The sequence below is a fragment of the Oncorhynchus tshawytscha genome, linkage group LG01 (genome assembly GCF_018296145.1).
Source record: "Oncorhynchus tshawytscha isolate Ot180627B linkage group LG01, Otsh_v2.0, whole genome shotgun sequence".
NCBI classification, from domain to species: domain Eukaryota; kingdom Metazoa; phylum Chordata; class Actinopteri; order Salmoniformes; family Salmonidae; genus Oncorhynchus; species Oncorhynchus tshawytscha.
This window is the reverse complement of record NC_056429.1, coordinates 50393579-50410939: the sequence shown is the minus strand read 5'-3', so window position 1 is coordinate 50410939 and position 17361 is coordinate 50393579. Positions and strand designations below refer to the sequence as shown.

The 17361-nt window shown below is 39.5% G+C and overlaps 1 protein-coding gene across 2 annotated transcripts; it reads left to right on the top strand.

The window, feature by feature from the left end:
* The first annotated feature begins 238 nt into the window (after positions 1 to 238).
* LOC112252664 (sphingosine-1-phosphate lyase 1) lies at positions 239 to 17121 on the top strand. Of its 2 annotated transcripts, none has more exons than XM_024424118.2 (14): positions 239 to 402; positions 5130 to 5295; positions 6548 to 6615; positions 8760 to 8907; positions 9877 to 9956; positions 10144 to 10272; positions 10410 to 10498; positions 10689 to 10797; positions 11197 to 11295; positions 11877 to 12023; positions 12174 to 12412; positions 12895 to 13041; positions 13230 to 13350; positions 13474 to 17121. In XM_024424118.2, the coding sequence occupies exons 1-14, from the start codon at positions 391 to 393 to the stop codon at positions 13624 to 13626; spliced, it is 1707 nt and encodes a 568-aa protein (XP_024279886.1). In that variant the 5' UTR covers positions 239 to 390; the 3' UTR covers positions 13627 to 17121. The 2 variants fall into 2 exon arrangements, with proteins under 2 accessions (XP_024279886.1, XP_024279877.1); XM_024424109.2 differs by lacking the exon at positions 239 to 402 and adding an exon at positions 4626 to 4704.
* The last annotated feature ends 240 nt before the right edge of the window (positions 17122 to 17361 follow it).

The following is a 17361-nucleotide window of genomic DNA, read 5'->3' as shown; positions in this document are numbered from 1 at the left end:
CCACTAATCCAGCATCATTTCAACTTCAAAATGTTAACATAATCTAATCACCTATGCTTAGTCTGATACAATGACAACAACAAAATGTCAAAAACGATTTAGTCCAATAAATGTTTAAAAAAAACGGTTTTAGTGATCAACTACAATCACAGAAGGAGTGAAAATAAGTCTACATATTCCAATTGGTGAACTTCCCCTTTAAGACGGGACACGGTTGTTTCCTTGCTTGCTTGTCGCTTCCTGAATTTAGGTTACGATTGTCTGTGATATAGTGCCATGTAAATCAGATCCTCGATCACAAAGCACGCTATACAAAGATATTGGAGTGACTTTCGCTACCACTAAACAGTGAAGACAACCATTTGCTGAAGGCTTGCCTTGACACTAACTATGGACTATTGGGTAAGTAAATAATATACCCAGATGCATGTTCTTTCTCTAAGTAGCCTACATGGTATGGAATACATGTACAATTAACGTTAGCTTGAGCCATGTTGCTACCTCCGTGTGTCAAAAGGAATACGAGCAGTAGGTCTTGCTGACAAATTATTTACATTATAATCATGAAGTTTACAGTATTGCTGCAACCTATAGCATAGTAAAGTGTCTAGAACAGTGGAGTGAGAGAAGTTTGTCTACACAATCATATTGCTTGCCCTGGAGCGCTACAATGTTGCCATTGCTCGCGCATTGTTACAGTGACTATAGCACGTTTTTATTGACTTACTAGTTGAATAACACCCCCGGCATTTATAATTATTTCGAGGTTGAACCTTTTTCTTTAGGGTAGTTTTTATTTTGTATATATTCAGAGAGAATAATGTGGCATAACAACAAATATAAATGAATCTGATATGGAAACCTCAAGCATCTTCCAGAGGTGTTGATTCTTGTGAACAACATTTGGTTTTAACTGACTCAACAACCATTCATGCTTGTAGGCATAGCCTTCTAGTTGTAGGTTTGATTTTTATTTTATAACCCCTGCGTGTGCAGTATAATGCAGGGTGTTATTACATTTGTTCAAGTGAATAATTGGCCAAATACATTATAGAAATGGGGAAAATTGTTATAAAATTCAGTGTTCTTATTATGGAGTATAGCCATCACTAAATGCTGTAGCTTGACAGGTTTTGCCCCACAAAACTTGCAGGCAATCTCATTTGCAGTGATTGAAGACAAATTAAGGGAGGTTTACACTGAGATTTCCACACTGAGCCTCATTGTATTGTACTGTATTGTACTGTACTGTACTACACTGCCTATCATTAGACTTCCTGTTTAGCACAAACATACTATGTGGCTATAGGCTTATATACTGTAATACGGTGGATACAGATATCAGCAGCCACATGTTCGTCTTTCGACATCAGTATCTTCAACACTTTTTTTTTGCTATGGAACTTAACTTTTTTTTAATCACTTGCACAGCACTGTATTATCTGAATGCAGCCTCCAAACCCAGACACTAAAGGCAAAGAAATTCCCCCCTATTCTGAATTTCATGGATTTGCTCAGTTTTGTAAATTCCCAGAAACCACTCTTCATGTGGTGTGTTGTACTCTACTCTAGGTCAAACCCCGACTGTATTACGGTCATACAATGAATCCAGTCGACATTAAATGAAAAGAAAAGGAAATGCGCCAAAACCACTAAAGTGATTCTGCATAATCAAATTCATAGTACAATGTGGAATGTTACGCATGTTACTGATTTATAAAGGATATTTTCTTAAGTATTGCACACACTCAGATGTTGGTATTTGACATGATTATTTGTATAAGGTCTAATTTCCATAAGATACAGACCTAAGAATTCATAGAATGTGTTTTCCAAACCAGTGTTGATACTAATGTCATTGAAATCATTGGGTGGACCGCATAACTCCAAACCGTGTTAAAAAATAAATTTAAATTAAACTTTTTTGGGGGGTGGAAAAACACTTCCAGTGTACATTTAAATGACTAAAATCAGATTAAAAAGTATGTAGAAAAGATAATGGGCATCTGTATGTTTTTATAATATCATTTTTGAGAACTAACAATCACCAAAATAAAAGCTAGATAGTCATGGAGAAGAAAACAATTCCAAAAACAATTAATTTAGGAGTATTGATTTTATTATGTTTGAGCAAAGAAAACAGCATTAGCCTTGACAAAATGCATTGATTTGCAAGAAATTGGCTTAAAAATGTCTCTACACCGCCAAGATGGGGGGCCTCTAAAAAAATATCTCCTAAGTTCAGCCGTGCTTTACGGGCCAACCGCAGACATTTCCGCGCCCACCCCCTAAGCCTCTTTTTGATCCAGAAAAAACTCTGAGTGTGTGTATGTTATCACACCATTTTCTCCTTGATGTCTTCCATAGCAGTAGCCTCCTCCTCACACCCAGCACATTCCCAGGAGAAATATGACCACCCTTTGGACACAACAAAGGTCTCCTTACAGAATACGGCTGGCCTGAGAAACCAGGGGCATGGGTGTTTACGCAACAATAGGGAGAACAAAATAGGCGTGAAGGCCGGGCTACAGCACTGCATTGCTCTCCTAATACAAAGATGGCCGGAACAAAAGTTTTGTAACAGGCAAAGTAGGTTATTTGAAAAATGTCAGAAAGTAATGTGTTGGATGACTTGGGGCATGTACACTGAGTGTACAAAACATTAGGAACGCCTTCCTAATATTGAGTTGCACCCCCTTTTGCCCTCGGAAAAGCCTAAATTAATCGGGGCATGGAATCTAAATGGTGTCGAGTGTTCCACTGGGATGCTGGCCCATGTTGACTCTAATGCTTCCCACAGTTGTGTCAAGTTGGCTGGATGTCCTGTGGGTGGTGGACCATTCTTGATTCAGATCAGAAACTGTTGAGCATGAAAAACCCTGGCACCTATTACCATACCCCTTTCAAAGGCACTTAAATCTTTTGTCTTGCCCATTCACCCTCTGAATGGCACACATACTCCAATCCATATCTCAATTGTCTCAAGGTTTAAAAGTTCTTCTTTAACCTGTCTCCCCTTCATCTACACTGATAGAAGTGGATTTAACAAGTGACATCAATCAGGGATCATAGCTTTCACCTAGATTCACAAGTCTATGTCAAGGAAAGAGCAGGTTTTCCTAATGTTTCGTACACTCAGTATATGTGGCGAATGGTTCATGTACCTGTTGCATCAGGACTTGCCTTTTGCCCTGAAGCATGATGACAACATGTAATCCCTCCAGTTTATGGAAGATGAAAACTGAGATTTGGCACTAGATGCTCAGCTCTGTCGTCTGTGCTACAGAAGCACTGAACTCAAAGGGTACTACAGCTTTTGCATACATATTTCAGAGTCCTGAGTCCTGACAAAATGTTGTTTTTACACTATTTAAGATGGACAGTGAAGCCTAATCTTATGATAAGGCATTCAGATAAGCTGCCCATCTGAAACATGGCTGGTCACATGGTATGGTTCTTTCGTTGCTCCCGACTCTGCTCTACTTGTCTAACCTTGGCAAACCTGTCATAGAGCATGTTACACAGACAAGTAGACTGAGCAACTGTCGTCAGGGGGTGTATTGTCATTGAAAGGCAAAGCTTCTATTCCGGTTCATTCATTGTCGAATTTGGGTTTGTCATTATGCAAAGACACAAAGGCTCCGTCTGTAAAATGGCAGTACTGTTTATTACGTAAACCTTTTGTTTATGTCATACTGTTGCTATTTTGTTTGCTGTGACTTTACTAGACCTGGAATGATGTGCTTCCACTTAAGCAATTAGTCATTCAGTCAATTAAAGCCTACATTTCAAACAAAGTACCTCAGTGTTTGCATTGCAAACAAATACTTTTGAGTTTAGCATGGTTAGTTTGCATGATGTCATGGGAATGCATCACAAGTACCTTATATATCCCCACCAAAGCATTATGTGATGTTAGTTCCAGTGGTTATGTATAGTGGTTGTGTAAGTTTACGGTCCTATGGACCTTAAGCTTATCTCTATTTGATTATGTGAACCTTTTATGGATACAATCTTTTTTTGTTGTTATCAAGCAGACAAGCATAGTGTTGTAAAAACCAGTGATCTAGAGAGAATAGTGAAGAGAGAATAGATGTGCTCATCTTTACTGCTTCATAAAATTAATGACATTATGCTTATTTCCTGTTCATTTGTCAAATGCAAATATGATATGAGCAGTTAGTCAATAGTCCACACCTAAAACAGTGTATTTCTCTTACATGCTGTGCTTTGTATTTGGAATACATTAGTGATACTTCTCTCAATGTTCACAGATAGCGATGAGCTTTTAAGTCGATTGATAACAAACTTTTTCAGTCGCATATTATTGCACTTTCTCTGTACTGTAATTTGTTTGGAGAGGAAAGGTTTCTCCTATCCATTGGCTACATATGTTATGTCGAATGGTTGATAGGGGCAGAGTTTAGTCAGCTGACTCTTATTCCTCCTCCTCACCTGGTCCTGGTTCAGGAATATTAGCTATATGTCAGTCCTAGTCACGTTCTCTCTCTCTCTCTCTCTCTCTGACCAAATTTCACAACTGCAATTGTGTCACGTTTCCACAGCAATTGAAATCTAATCAGAAGTAGACTTGTTATTGCTTGTTGGGCATTGTATTCCCACTTTCACAAATGTTTAGTTGACAGATGGTGTGTGGAACTGTATATGATGGAAAGTGTGGTGAACATGTCAATTGATTACAAGGTAGGCAAATTGCATTGTAATATGTGTGTTGTGACTTTTCCATTAACATTTTGTGCATGGGATGTGAAGCTGCTATGAGTACTCATGTGAATAATTGACTATGATGTGCGGGGACAGTCAGTGTCTCTGATGTCCATGTTGGGACATGTTTCTGTCTCGCACTATTTTGATCGTATAAGGGGAAAATATTCAACCCAAAGCAAGACACTGTAAGATGAAAGCTTACTTTAGTATGATCTTTAAAACAAAGTCAAAAATGTTTTTATAGCCATGACCATATTTTCCTTTTCTCAGCAGTTTTATCTATATGCATGTGTAGTCCTTGGAATCCTCCATAAAATCCTTACATGTTGCATAGCAGTGCAGATGGATCTGCAATTGTTAGACCATTGTTAATTTGCAATGTAATCTCTCTCTGTTTCTAGAGTGCCTTGGAGGTATACAAGGAGATGCTGTTGCTCTACCTGGAGGAAGGCAGGCGGCTTGTGAACACCAACTGTGAGGCGTTGGAACCATGGCAGATCATTGGAGCCACTCTCATATCTACCTTAGGAGCAGTCTGGGTCAAAGGCTTCCTGTTTCAGCAAGAAAGTACGTTTTCAGATTCCGTAATGAGGCATGTGTTTATTATATGCATGGATAAAAAGTGACGTGGGTGTTTTTGTTTTCTACATTATGGAGAGTTTTTTTGTTGTTGGTTTATTCAGACAATGCTGCTTCATGATTCTTTACCAGTCTGAGTAAGTGTGCACTTGTTCACTTCCTCTCATGGATTTAAAAGGACTGGCGCAATAATATGGTATAAACTCTCTCTAGCTCATGCTTACGTCAATCCAATGCTTGAAAATGTGTTGGGTGAAGTGCTCAAGTGTAGGCTGGTAGAGAATTTAGACGCAGGGAAAGGTGTCAGCATTAAAACACCCAGAGTTGAATTTGAAGTATGGCAGGGATTGACATTAAGGTCCGAAAGGCACAGGAGTATTTTGGGGTTGCCTGAAGATTATGGTTACTTGTTTGAAGTAGCTATTTTTGGCTACTCGCAGAGGAGGAATCAGAAAAACCAGATTTTGAGAATTCATTCCTTTTTGGTTGTTATCAGTAAAAATCCCCTGCTCAATGGGAGCAGGCTCAACTTGTACAACTGCTCAGATTACTTATCCAGGGCAATAGGGAAACCCTTATTGTCAATCCCCAACCTCAGAGCAGGCTCAATTTGCACAACTGCACTTATCACTTGCCCTGAGCAATAGGGCAACCCTTAATGTCAATCCCTGTATGGCCTTGAATACTTATTCCTGATACAATTGTGAGCAAAGATCAGCTGACAAAACAATCTCTGTGATCAGTTAAAGCACTTTAAGGAGAGTGGTTTTTGGTTTAATCAGAGGTGTGCTGGCCAGCAATTTTAAATACGTTTGAACTTTAGTTGCTATTTTTCTTCTTGCTCCAAACTTCAGTTTGGCTCTCACAGTACATGTGTTTTACAGCTATTACAAGTGACATAGCCATGTCAGACATGTTGTGTTCCCACTGATGTTTTGTGTGTTTTCTAGAATTCCACAGATTAGTGATATTCCAAATCAGGGGAAATTACAAATCGTTTTTTTGTTGTTGATGGCATTAACTGGCTGTACACATAATCTCATTTGGCAGGATTGTTGGCAAGAAACGGTGTTCCAGTTTTAGCTTGTGGGCCAGCTGTTGGCCTTTTTGATTTGTCTGCCATCTCCAATCAGCTGTTTTTATTAATCAAAAGGTCCCCATTGAATTCAGCTTGTGTTTTTCTCCCGTGCTCATCTAGCATTCTTTCAACACAATCGTCTCTTTCTTTGTTGCTTAATAGCCCTGACATCCCGAATCAAGAAGCAGTGCTTTCGACTCATCAGAAACATACCCTTTGTTGGCGCGGCAGTAAGTTTCAAGCGGTTATTTTGTTCTTCTATTCTACAGATGTGCTCGTACTCTTCCTTGTCTAGTGTGGGATGAGTCACTCACTAATGACTGAGTGTCGGCATTAGGGCGAGAGGGGGGGGTGGGGTGAGACCTTTGACACAGTTTACATCATGGACTTGTGATAATGCTGGGTTACTATTGGTCATTACTGTCTAACCTAACGGAATGACTAAACTGTATTTGGATTCAACTGAAGAATGTGAATAGGCTACACTTTAATCAGATGGGTATATTCACATAACTGATTTTGCATATCTTATTTTAAATGCTCTCTTGCCACAAATACTAGCCCAGATCTTCCTGGGATGCTATCACCCAGTGTTGTAGTACTCGAGACCACATTTTTAGTGTCTCGGTCTTGTGTCGGATACATTTGTACTCGGCCTTGACTCTGTCTCGGGCAGTGAGGACTATTTCTTCCCAAGACTAGCGGAGTTTAAAAAAAAAAAACCGACATTGTAAATAATAGTTTATTCTTAACTGACTTGCCTAGTCAGGTCAAATAAAGGTTCAATAAAAACGATAATAAAGAAACTTCTTTGCAGGTCAAATGTTTTCTCCTTTCTTTAAACATGAATACCTGCAGTCGCCGTATACCCACTTTTTTTTACGGGCATTGCGTATACTCCTTAATCCCCACTGATACGTATCAAAATTGGTGTAGTGGAAGTATACGATTTATCAATTATGTAGTAAAATCGAGAAATCATGTGCAAAGTAGCCTACACAATCGCACAGCAAATGAAATATATTCACATGCGTGCTGCACTCAGCCTTATTTCAGCAGAATATAATCTGCAAGGCAGAAAGTGTACAGCTTTCAACTGGTTTTGGCATGGAGCAGCTCACAGAAGAATGAAATTGGTAGCCGGTAGGTAGGAAAAACTTTTCAATTCATGATATCTACCACTAAATGTTAACTAAGGCAACAATGGGTATGCAAACCAGGTATTGAGAAAGTTTGATCAGTAGTCTTGGTTAGTGGGCTATTTGTGTTGCGCAATTCAGTCATCATGACCTGTTTGCATCAGGGGTGTAGGTTTGAGCAAAAAAAAGACTACATTATTATTTTCCCAGTCCTCGACAAATAGTCTCTTGATGTGGTTTAAGAATATTTGTTGATGTCACATAAAAAAGGTGGGGTTTTGAGAGTGCGACTCTGAAAAAATATATGAAAACTAATTTGTAAAAAAAAACAAAAAAACTGGAAAACACACAGGGTGCCTTTCTTTCGCTGGGCAGTCCGTTTTTATTTTTATTTTTATGTACAATTTGAATATACCTACTTCTCCAGGCACCACTACCCTGCATAGGGCTGATGAAAAGACAGCAGTCACACACACCATGATGTTAAATGATAAACTGTCCATTCACTCGGACATAATAAGCCAGTAGGTCCCAATCATAAGAATACAAAACACACAACCATTAGGCTAAGCGTTTCCTAATCTAAATGTGCAACTATTACTTCCCATTGCAAAAAAAAAAAATTCATATTTAGCACACAGTGACCTAAAGTTTAAATGCAACAGTGTTTCACACAAGTTATTTTCAAAGATATGACTAACGGCAAGCGAGCTCCAATACAAAAACACAGGAATGTCCTTGTCCTTCAACATATATATTTTTTTCACCATTCTGAATGTCTTAAGAATCTGTATGTTCTTCTGAATTTTGAACACAGAAATACTGGACATTTTAGACTCTTATGGTGGTGCTTTGACAATTACAATCATGGTCTTGAATTTGACTTTTTCTGGTCTCAGACCCCTTGCCCCCCTCCCGGTCTTGACTCTGTCTCGCCTACCCCTCCGGTCTTGGTCTTGACTCAGACTTGATTTACACCGATCTAGGTCTGGAACGGGTCTTGCTTTAGTTGGTCTCGAACACAACACTGCTATCACCTCTATTTTCACAAAAACAACAAGCCAGTTTTGATTTCTTTCATTGATTTTTCAATATTTTAGATAAGTTGTCAATGCCAGAGTGTTGTAGCCTAGACATTCTCAATGCCATAATGGGTCACTGCTTCTAGGAAATGGTTTGTGTTGTCTGAACAGTGATGTGTGTAATGTGACTGACTCAGTGTGTCTTTGTGACAGATCCAGACCCAGCTGAACAAGGCCCTGGATGACATGTCTGTCAGTCTTTGCACACTGAAGGAGGGCATGAACTACACCAAACAGCTGCCTGAACAAGGGCTAACGCAAGCTGAAGTTCTAGACAGGATCAGCGAGTACGAAACACTGAGTAAGTGGCTGAGGGTTATCCCAGGGCATGTTCTGGAGTGCTTTGTTTCTTTGTAGTTAAATGGGGCCGGTGCCCTACTGCCCTAATATGTTTTGTATTGACTAGATCCTAGAAAATGAAACATAATCTAAGTTTCCATCTATTTGGTGACAGATTTTCATGCAATAATTCAACAATCTTTTCCATCAAATTCCCTGTTTGCAGATAAAAGGCTGTGCATGATGACATAGTGCACTTAAAAATACCTTTTGCGGTTATATTCCCAAGTACCAAATCTATTTTTTTTAAATGAAAAATGGGTTTCCATTGCATTTTCAACTCTACTGATGGTTTTCTCACAATTGTTGAGTAATATAGCAAGTGTGCCCATTCTGGTATTGGCACGTGTGCTCACGCTGTTGGCTATAGCGCACATATAGCCTAAATGATCACATTATTATGTATGTAGCCTAATAAACTGCATGCTTTCCCAACGAGTGGTAGTGGGAGGACCACACAACATGTCATAATGTGAATCCAAGTTTACTTCGATATGATGGTTATTATATCAATATATGCGCATAAAAGCATTTTCACCTACATTTTTCGCATAATGCATTTTACAGACAAATAGATCCCACCTTGTCTATAGTGTGTTTTGTCAACATTTTTCAGGCCTGTCATTAATTTTTTTTTGTTATACAACTTGTACTTTACTCCCATAAAGAGTTTGGATGGAAACCTGGTTAATTAATCAGTTGCTTTGGCAAGTTCTAGACTGCTTTTTTTCTTTCTTCTGTTGAGCAATTTAATGACAATATTATGGAGCCAATGACCTACAGTGCCTTTTTTGTATTGACTACTATTATCCTAGAATGTGACATGTGTGCCAGGGTGTTTTTAGCATCTTGTATTTTTAAATTTGTAGTTGATGTCGAGTTACAGTATATAGTTGTTTCCTGAGGCATTGCTGTTGTCTGCTCTTCATAGATGAAGTGGATTGGGAGAATGGACGAGTGTCCGGTGCAGTGTACTGGGGAGATCAGACACTTACCAAACTTTTGGTGAAGGTATGTCTAGTCCACAAACCAACTGTTTTTGTCTCGTTAAACTTCTGTGTGTAGTCTTCTGAGTAATACGTTTTCCCGAAATACGTGGAATTTAGAGCTCATACTACAGTCAGAATATGCCCTGTTGTTTGTATGACAAATCACATGTGTTACTGATTCCTTTTGATATTCTTCCTCTTGTCGCTAGGTGTATGGAGACTTTGCATGGAGCAACCCACTTCACCCAGACATCTTTCCTGGTGTGAGGAAGATGGAGGCAGAGGTTGTAAGAATGACATGTACCCTCTTCAACGGTGGGCCCAACACTTGTGGCACAGTGAGTTTACCTTCTGTACTCCCACAAGACTCACTGACCCAGGGCTTGGGAAATGTTCTACTTGAGAGAATAATCAAAACCTATTCACTGGCACATTCTGAACACTGATGGTTCCTTGTTGTTTCTGCTTTGTTCAGGTCACCTCTGGAGGAACTGAAAGCATATTGATGGCATGCAAGGCGTACAGAGACATGGCCTATGAGCGAGGTGTGAAACATCCTGAAATGTAAGTTCACTGTCAAAATGTAGCCTCCAGATTATTTTTCTTTGAACTGGCACACTAGATGACCTCAGAACAAGCTTGATTTGCATTTTTGAGATGTTGTCTGTCTCATAAATGGTAATATCACCTGTGAAATACATTTTATATAGTACTGGGAATCATTTGTGTTGTATTTCCTCCCCTAATTTTGCAGCATTGCACCAATCAGTGTCCATGCCGCCTTTGACAAAGCAGCAAACTACTTTGGAATGAAGCTTGTTCACATCCCCCTGGACAAAAATACAATGAAAGTGAATGTTAAGGTGTGTATATTTATTAGTTCCTGTACAAATGGTTATTCTAAAAAATAAATTAAATCAGTGCTCAACATGCGCTGAAAAGGTCAGAGTAAATGTACGCTTGTTGGTGTACAAATTCCCAATTGAACTGTAGCCTAGACCCCAGCCTACTCTAGGTAACGAGAGTATGGTGTGATGTATATGGCACTTCCGTTACTGACTGGGGATCACATCCTCAGTTTGGACTGTTCAAGATGAACATTTCAGACATGACCGCAGTAGTTACAAAAAACATGGTGGCAAACAACTAGAATTACTCGTTCTTAGTGAGTGTAGATGAGACTTATCATCACCATAATCATTTGTCTTAAAGCAATATTGTGACACCTTCAACTCCTTATAACTCCAACTTGTTTTGTATAGGCGATGAGGAGAGCTATCAGCAAGAACACAGCCATGCTTGTATGTTCCGCACCCCAGTTCCCGCATGGAATCATTGATCCTATTGAGGAAGTAGGAAAGGTAAATTGTCTCATTGTTATGTACTTGTAAAAGGAAAGTCATGGTAAGTAAGTTTCTTTTTTTTGGTAATTCTTAAAGGTCCAGTGCAGTAATGTTCCTGTGTTTTTATGTACATTTTCACACTAGGAGGTCGGAATAATACTGTGAAATTGTGAAAATAATGACAAGGGCCTTTTAGTGTCGAGGCTGTTTTGAAAAGGCCGCCTGAAATTTCAGCCTATTTTGGTGGGAGGGAGTTTTGGCCTTTCATGGCGACATCCCCATATGGTAAATTAGTTAAGTTCCCAACCTCTCTGCTGATAACAGCAAATTTTCAGTTTTCCACTTCCCACTCAGACTACTCCCACATAGTTGTAGCAAAATTATCACTTGAGAAAAAAAAAATGTAACAATTTTTCTTGAAAAGAATCACAGTAAGGTACTTAATGTTACCCAGAAATGATTTGATATTGAACCAAAAATGTCTGCATTGAATCTTTAACATTAAGTTGTTTGTATGCCTGAGTACTGTAATAACAACATTGTTGTGGCATAGTACTTTACATGAAATGACCTAATCCATCCCACATGGTGTTTTTCAGCTGGCTTTAAAGTACAACATCCCTCTGCATGTGGATGCTTGTTTGGGAGGGTTTCTCATCGTGTTCATGGCCAAAGCCAATTATCCACTGGCTCCCTTTGACTTCAGGGTAAAGGGTGTGACCAGTATATCTGCAGACACACACAAGGTAAGAGGGTGTGGATCCCAGGCTGTCTTACCAAACATTTTCTCCCTCTTGATTTTCGATCATAAGATGCTCATTGTTCCATAGACTTGTCGTTTAACCAGTTATGGTGTTGACTAAGAATATTTTTTTGGATCTACCTCTACTCTCCAGTATGGCTACGCCCCTAAAGGTTCATCAGTGATCCTGTATAGTGACAAGAAGTACAGGCACTACCAGTACTTTGTGGCTCCAGACTGGCAAGGGGGCATCTATGCGTCCCCATCAGTGGCAGGATCTCGGCCAGGCGGTATCATTGCAGCGTGCTGGGCTACCATGATGCACATGGGAGAGGATGGCTACATAAAGGCCACCAAGAAGATAATTGACACTGCACGTACCATCAAGACAGAGTAAGAGACCCATCTTTTACTGCAGTCTTTATCGGCAGAACCTTGATTTCTGGCTTTCTCACTGAACAAGATTTGGATGTATGGTAAAGCGAGACTATTATAGGTATAATCTGAAACATTATGGTAGTTTTTCTCATCAAGATATTAACATTTTAGTAATTTAGCAGACGCTCTAATCCAGAGCGATTTTACAGGAGCAATTAGGGTTAATTGTCTTGCACAAGGGCACATTGACAGATTTTTTTTTCTTCGCCTAGCTGGGCAGGGATTTGAAATGGGGACCTTTCAGTTGCTGGCCCAACACTCTTAACTGCTAGGCTACCTGTGTTGATATTCTTTCTGTTGATTCCTAATCTGTCTGTCAACCTATATATAAAATGTTGTTAAATTTGACTGTTTATACGAGCTCTTGGCAAGCACATTGTGATCTCACTATTTTTGGATGAGATAAACCTGTTTTGTTTTTGTTTATTTCCGGACAGAATCCGTAAGATAAATGGGGTGTTTGTGTTTGGAGACCCTGAAGTGTCCGTGGTGGCAATAGGCTCTGACGTCTTCGACATTTTTCGTTTATCCAATGCACTGACTTCAAAGGGTTGGAATCTCAACATGCTACAGTATCCATCCAGGTATGTTTTCCTCACCTTTTTCTCATCTTTGAAATTCAGTCATACTTATCAGTTATAATGTATACATTTCATAGAATATTGACTATGCACTTTATTTTGAAGTAATACCAGCAAGCAAAGACATCACCATGTTGAATTTTTTTTAAGTCCTTTTGTGTTTTTAAACTAAATTCTCTTTCCCATCACAGCATCCATATCTGTTGTACTGTACTGCACACACATGAAGGTGTGGCCAAACAGTTAATCAGTGACATCAAAGAGCAGGTGGCTCTCATTTTGAAAAACCCCAATGAGAAGACCACTGGAATGGTGATTGTTAATGCTGACTCCGTTACCTGGAATACACTACACAGCAGTGCACCATATTAATCCATTCATTTTATGTCGTATAAATTGGATAAATGGCTCTACATTCATGTGTTCATGTTCTAGGGAGCAATCTATGGCATGGCCCAGTCCATCCCTGACAGATCCATGGTGACCGAGATCTCCCGAGGCTTCTTGGACTGCCTCTACAGCACAGAGGAGCCCTTGTCGTCTCAGTCTCAGAAGACCCATATGAATGGCAACGGCAAGGCCCACTGAGTCAGGAGTAGGCTGGCTGTGGCCTGGACACACACCTGGGTCATGTTCATTAGGGAACATAATGGTAAGCGTTGTGAAACGTTTTGCAACGGAAAATGAAAAGGAGCGTTTACTGGATAAGCTCAAGTAGTCCCTCCATGTTTCAGTCCATTTTCTTCAGGTCGGTGACTAATGAACACGGCCCTGGTTACCAGCCTGCCTCCCCTCTGGTCCACCCACTACATCACTCAACATTTGCCTTATCCTGCCCACCTTTTATCTACCTACTCACCTTTTTTCAGATATGTTCTGAAGCACAAGCCATTGTTTTTAGCTATCTTGAGATTTCTTCAAATATGTAGAAAGTGAAAGCACCTATTATACAAAAATATATAGAATAGTTGCTCAAACCATTGAGGGGTTTTGGTCTGGTTGTATTAATTCTCCCCCACGATGAAATCAGGGATGGGACTATTGATCTGTCTCCGTACATTCATACTTTAGTCACACGCGATATCTCAGACAGCACTGGCCCGATTTTGACAAAACTTGTGTGAATGAAGCGTCTGCCGTGATAAACACTTAATGCTACTCTTCTGACACCAAATGAGCGATCTGTATGAAACATCTATGAACAAAGGTCTCTCGGCGCAATATTTTCCAGACTAGTACCTAAAACAACATGGCCACTATTGAGTATGGCTAACCCTCGCAATATTTTGATGGAACTTTGGGGAATTATGTCTTTTAGAAAAGTTTGTGGTCATACGCACATCCTTAACAACGTAGGGGCTGGGCTAATAAAGAATATGTGTAAAGAACAGGAAAGCCTGCACACTGTTAAAGCTCCCAATTCGCAGCTTTATTCACAATGTTTCAATCCAAAACAGATCTTCATCTAGTCAAACAGACTGAGTGCTCACATCCCAAAATATACACATTTCACCTCATGACGCATGGTGGGTGTGGAAACAATTCACTTTTGCGCATAGTCAATCATATAATTAATCCCAGAGGTACTCATGGTCATAAAGGATTAAATGCATACAAATTAAAACATGGGCAACAGTAAAAAGATTTGGAAACTGTTGGAATACCCAACCATATGACCATTACGTGCAGGTCGTGCAGTGGCCGTAGATATAATTACAATTACCTATTTTTTTTAGAAAACAACTTGCCTACCTCTAATAATTTGATATCAATGAGATGGGCACATGTAGTAGTTACAGAAAATCAAATGTACAAAATGACCAAGTGGAGACCTGGATGGCAAGACGAATTGAACGTAGCATATTCATGTAAGAAATGGTCTGTTATCAAACTCTTGGTTCAAACCTTTAGGAGACATGGTGGACAAACGGTGAATCCAATACAATTCTCTTCTCAGTAATAGATGATCAGTATCTCCCCTGCTCCTAGTAGCCTTAACATGTTCAATGTATCTCAGAGATCTGATGTTGTGACGAACCTCCATGAAATGCACAGCCACAGGGTTTCTCTGATCAAGAGATCTAATATTATTCCTGTGTTCTGCTATCCTTGTTTTCAGAGAACGTTTCATTTTTCCTACATACCATACACCACAAATACACTTTTTTATCAGATATACCACATTTGTAGAACACGTAATGATACCCTTCATCTCAATGGCCTTGTCTGTGATGGGGTAATTGAACATTGTGCATTTGTCTACATAACCTGGTTCAAACATTCATGACATTACCCTGAAGAAGGCACAGTGATGCCAATTTTTTTTTTTTTTTTTACCCAATAAATTACTGGGAGTGTGATACTTTGTTTTGATAGTGACGAGCCTCCGTGAAATGCGCAGCCACGGGGTTTCTCTGATCAAGGGTCCTGATATTACTCCTGTGTTCTGCTATCCTTGTTTTCAGAGATCGTTTTGTTTTTCCTACATAGCATAGACCCTAAATACACTTTCTCAGGTATACCACATTAGTAGAACAGGTAATGATACCCTTAATCTTAATGGGGTGATTGAAAATTGTGCATTTTGTTAGTGAACGGGATACATCGGCCACATCTTTAATTACCATCCAGCACATTGTCTAGGAAAGTACTACGTGACACACGGTGGAAGATCAGACCTCACCACCATTTGGCTGATTTTTGGAGACTCGTCTGAGGGTTCTTTAAATGTCTTTTCCAGTCGTGGGTCAGTGCTCAAGATGTGGATTTTTTTTTCATTTTAAATTTAAGATATTGTTGAACTGTTTGTCAAGTGGAGTATTGAAGGAACAATTGGACTCGTTAGTCGAGGGCGGGATGGTTTGGGTGTGAGTGTCATACTGGGTCATATTTTTGTAACGGTCCCATGCAGCATGCAGCCATTCCTCTGGGTTACCTTGCTGTCTGAAGTGCTCGTCCAGACCATGTGCTTGTTTGTCATAATCACTCTGTACTACGGATCCTGTGTATGGGACTGTACAGGCTTGCGAAAGTATTCACCCCCCTTGGCATTTTTCCTATTTTGTTGCCTTACAACCTGGAATTAAAATATATATTTTTTTTTGGGGGTGTGTATCATTTGATTTACACAACATGCCTACCATTTTGAAGATGCAAAATATTTGTTATTGTGAAACAAAGCAGAAATAAGACACACAAACTATTTAGCGTGCATAACAAGACACACCCCCCAAAGTCAATACTTTGTAGAGCTACCTTTTGCAGCAATTACAGCTGCAAGTCTCTTGGGGTGTCTCTTAGCTTGGCACATCTAGCTACTGGGATTTTTGCCCATTCTGCAAGGCATAACCTTTTTTATTTCACTTCAACAATTTTGACTTTTTGTATATGTCCATTATGTAATTTTAAAAAATCCACTTAAATTACAGGTTGTAATGCAACAAAATGGGAAAAATGCCAAGGGGGATGAACACTTTTACAAGGCACTGTATTGGCTGATAGGGGGGCTCATAAGGGTGTAAGCTATCTCTGTGTAACAGGGAATTCCTGTTCCGCCGGCTCCCTATAGGTCGGTGCTAAAGCCAACTCCCTCTATCAAAATGTCTTGCCCTAGAGATCTAGCATTTACAGAATTACTCATTGGCCCAAGGGAGGCACTACAGTAATCAACTATATGTACATTAGTCACATGCGATATCTCAGACAACTGCACTGCATCATTTGTGGAGGATGACATGTTCATTGTTGCCTTGTTTAACACCTGATTTACTTAACAAAAAGCACATCTCAATAGGTGGTTCAGGTAAATCATGATATCGCTAAAGGGGGACTTTCCTATTTTTCTCTATTGCGCCTCTACTTTTCCTCAAGCAAGGGAGAGGCTGACTTTGTTTTTACCCTTTAGTGTGTGTACTTTGGGATATCGCTTTAAACAGTAAAAAAAATGTTTTTGCCAAAGGACATCTTTCATACTCAATGTTCCAGGTACAACAGTGTTTGTCAGTCTCTGATTCATCTACAACAAATAATGGTTTTAACTGAAAAGCACTAATGTCCAAGTGAAATAAATACTTACCCAGCGAACAGGAGGGAGCAATGTTCTCTGCATGTATTTGTAAGGACAACATACTTGAATCATTTAAGACTTGAGCCCATTTTGAATTTAACATTACCTACCTAGGCTCTTGTACTATATTGTATGACTAATTGTGGTCAGTTTGTGGCTAATTGCATCTTTCAGTAATAATTTAGACTGCAAGAAACCCTGGCTGCTGTAACACATTACCTAGTATACTGTACACTGCCACTATGTTATTAATGTTA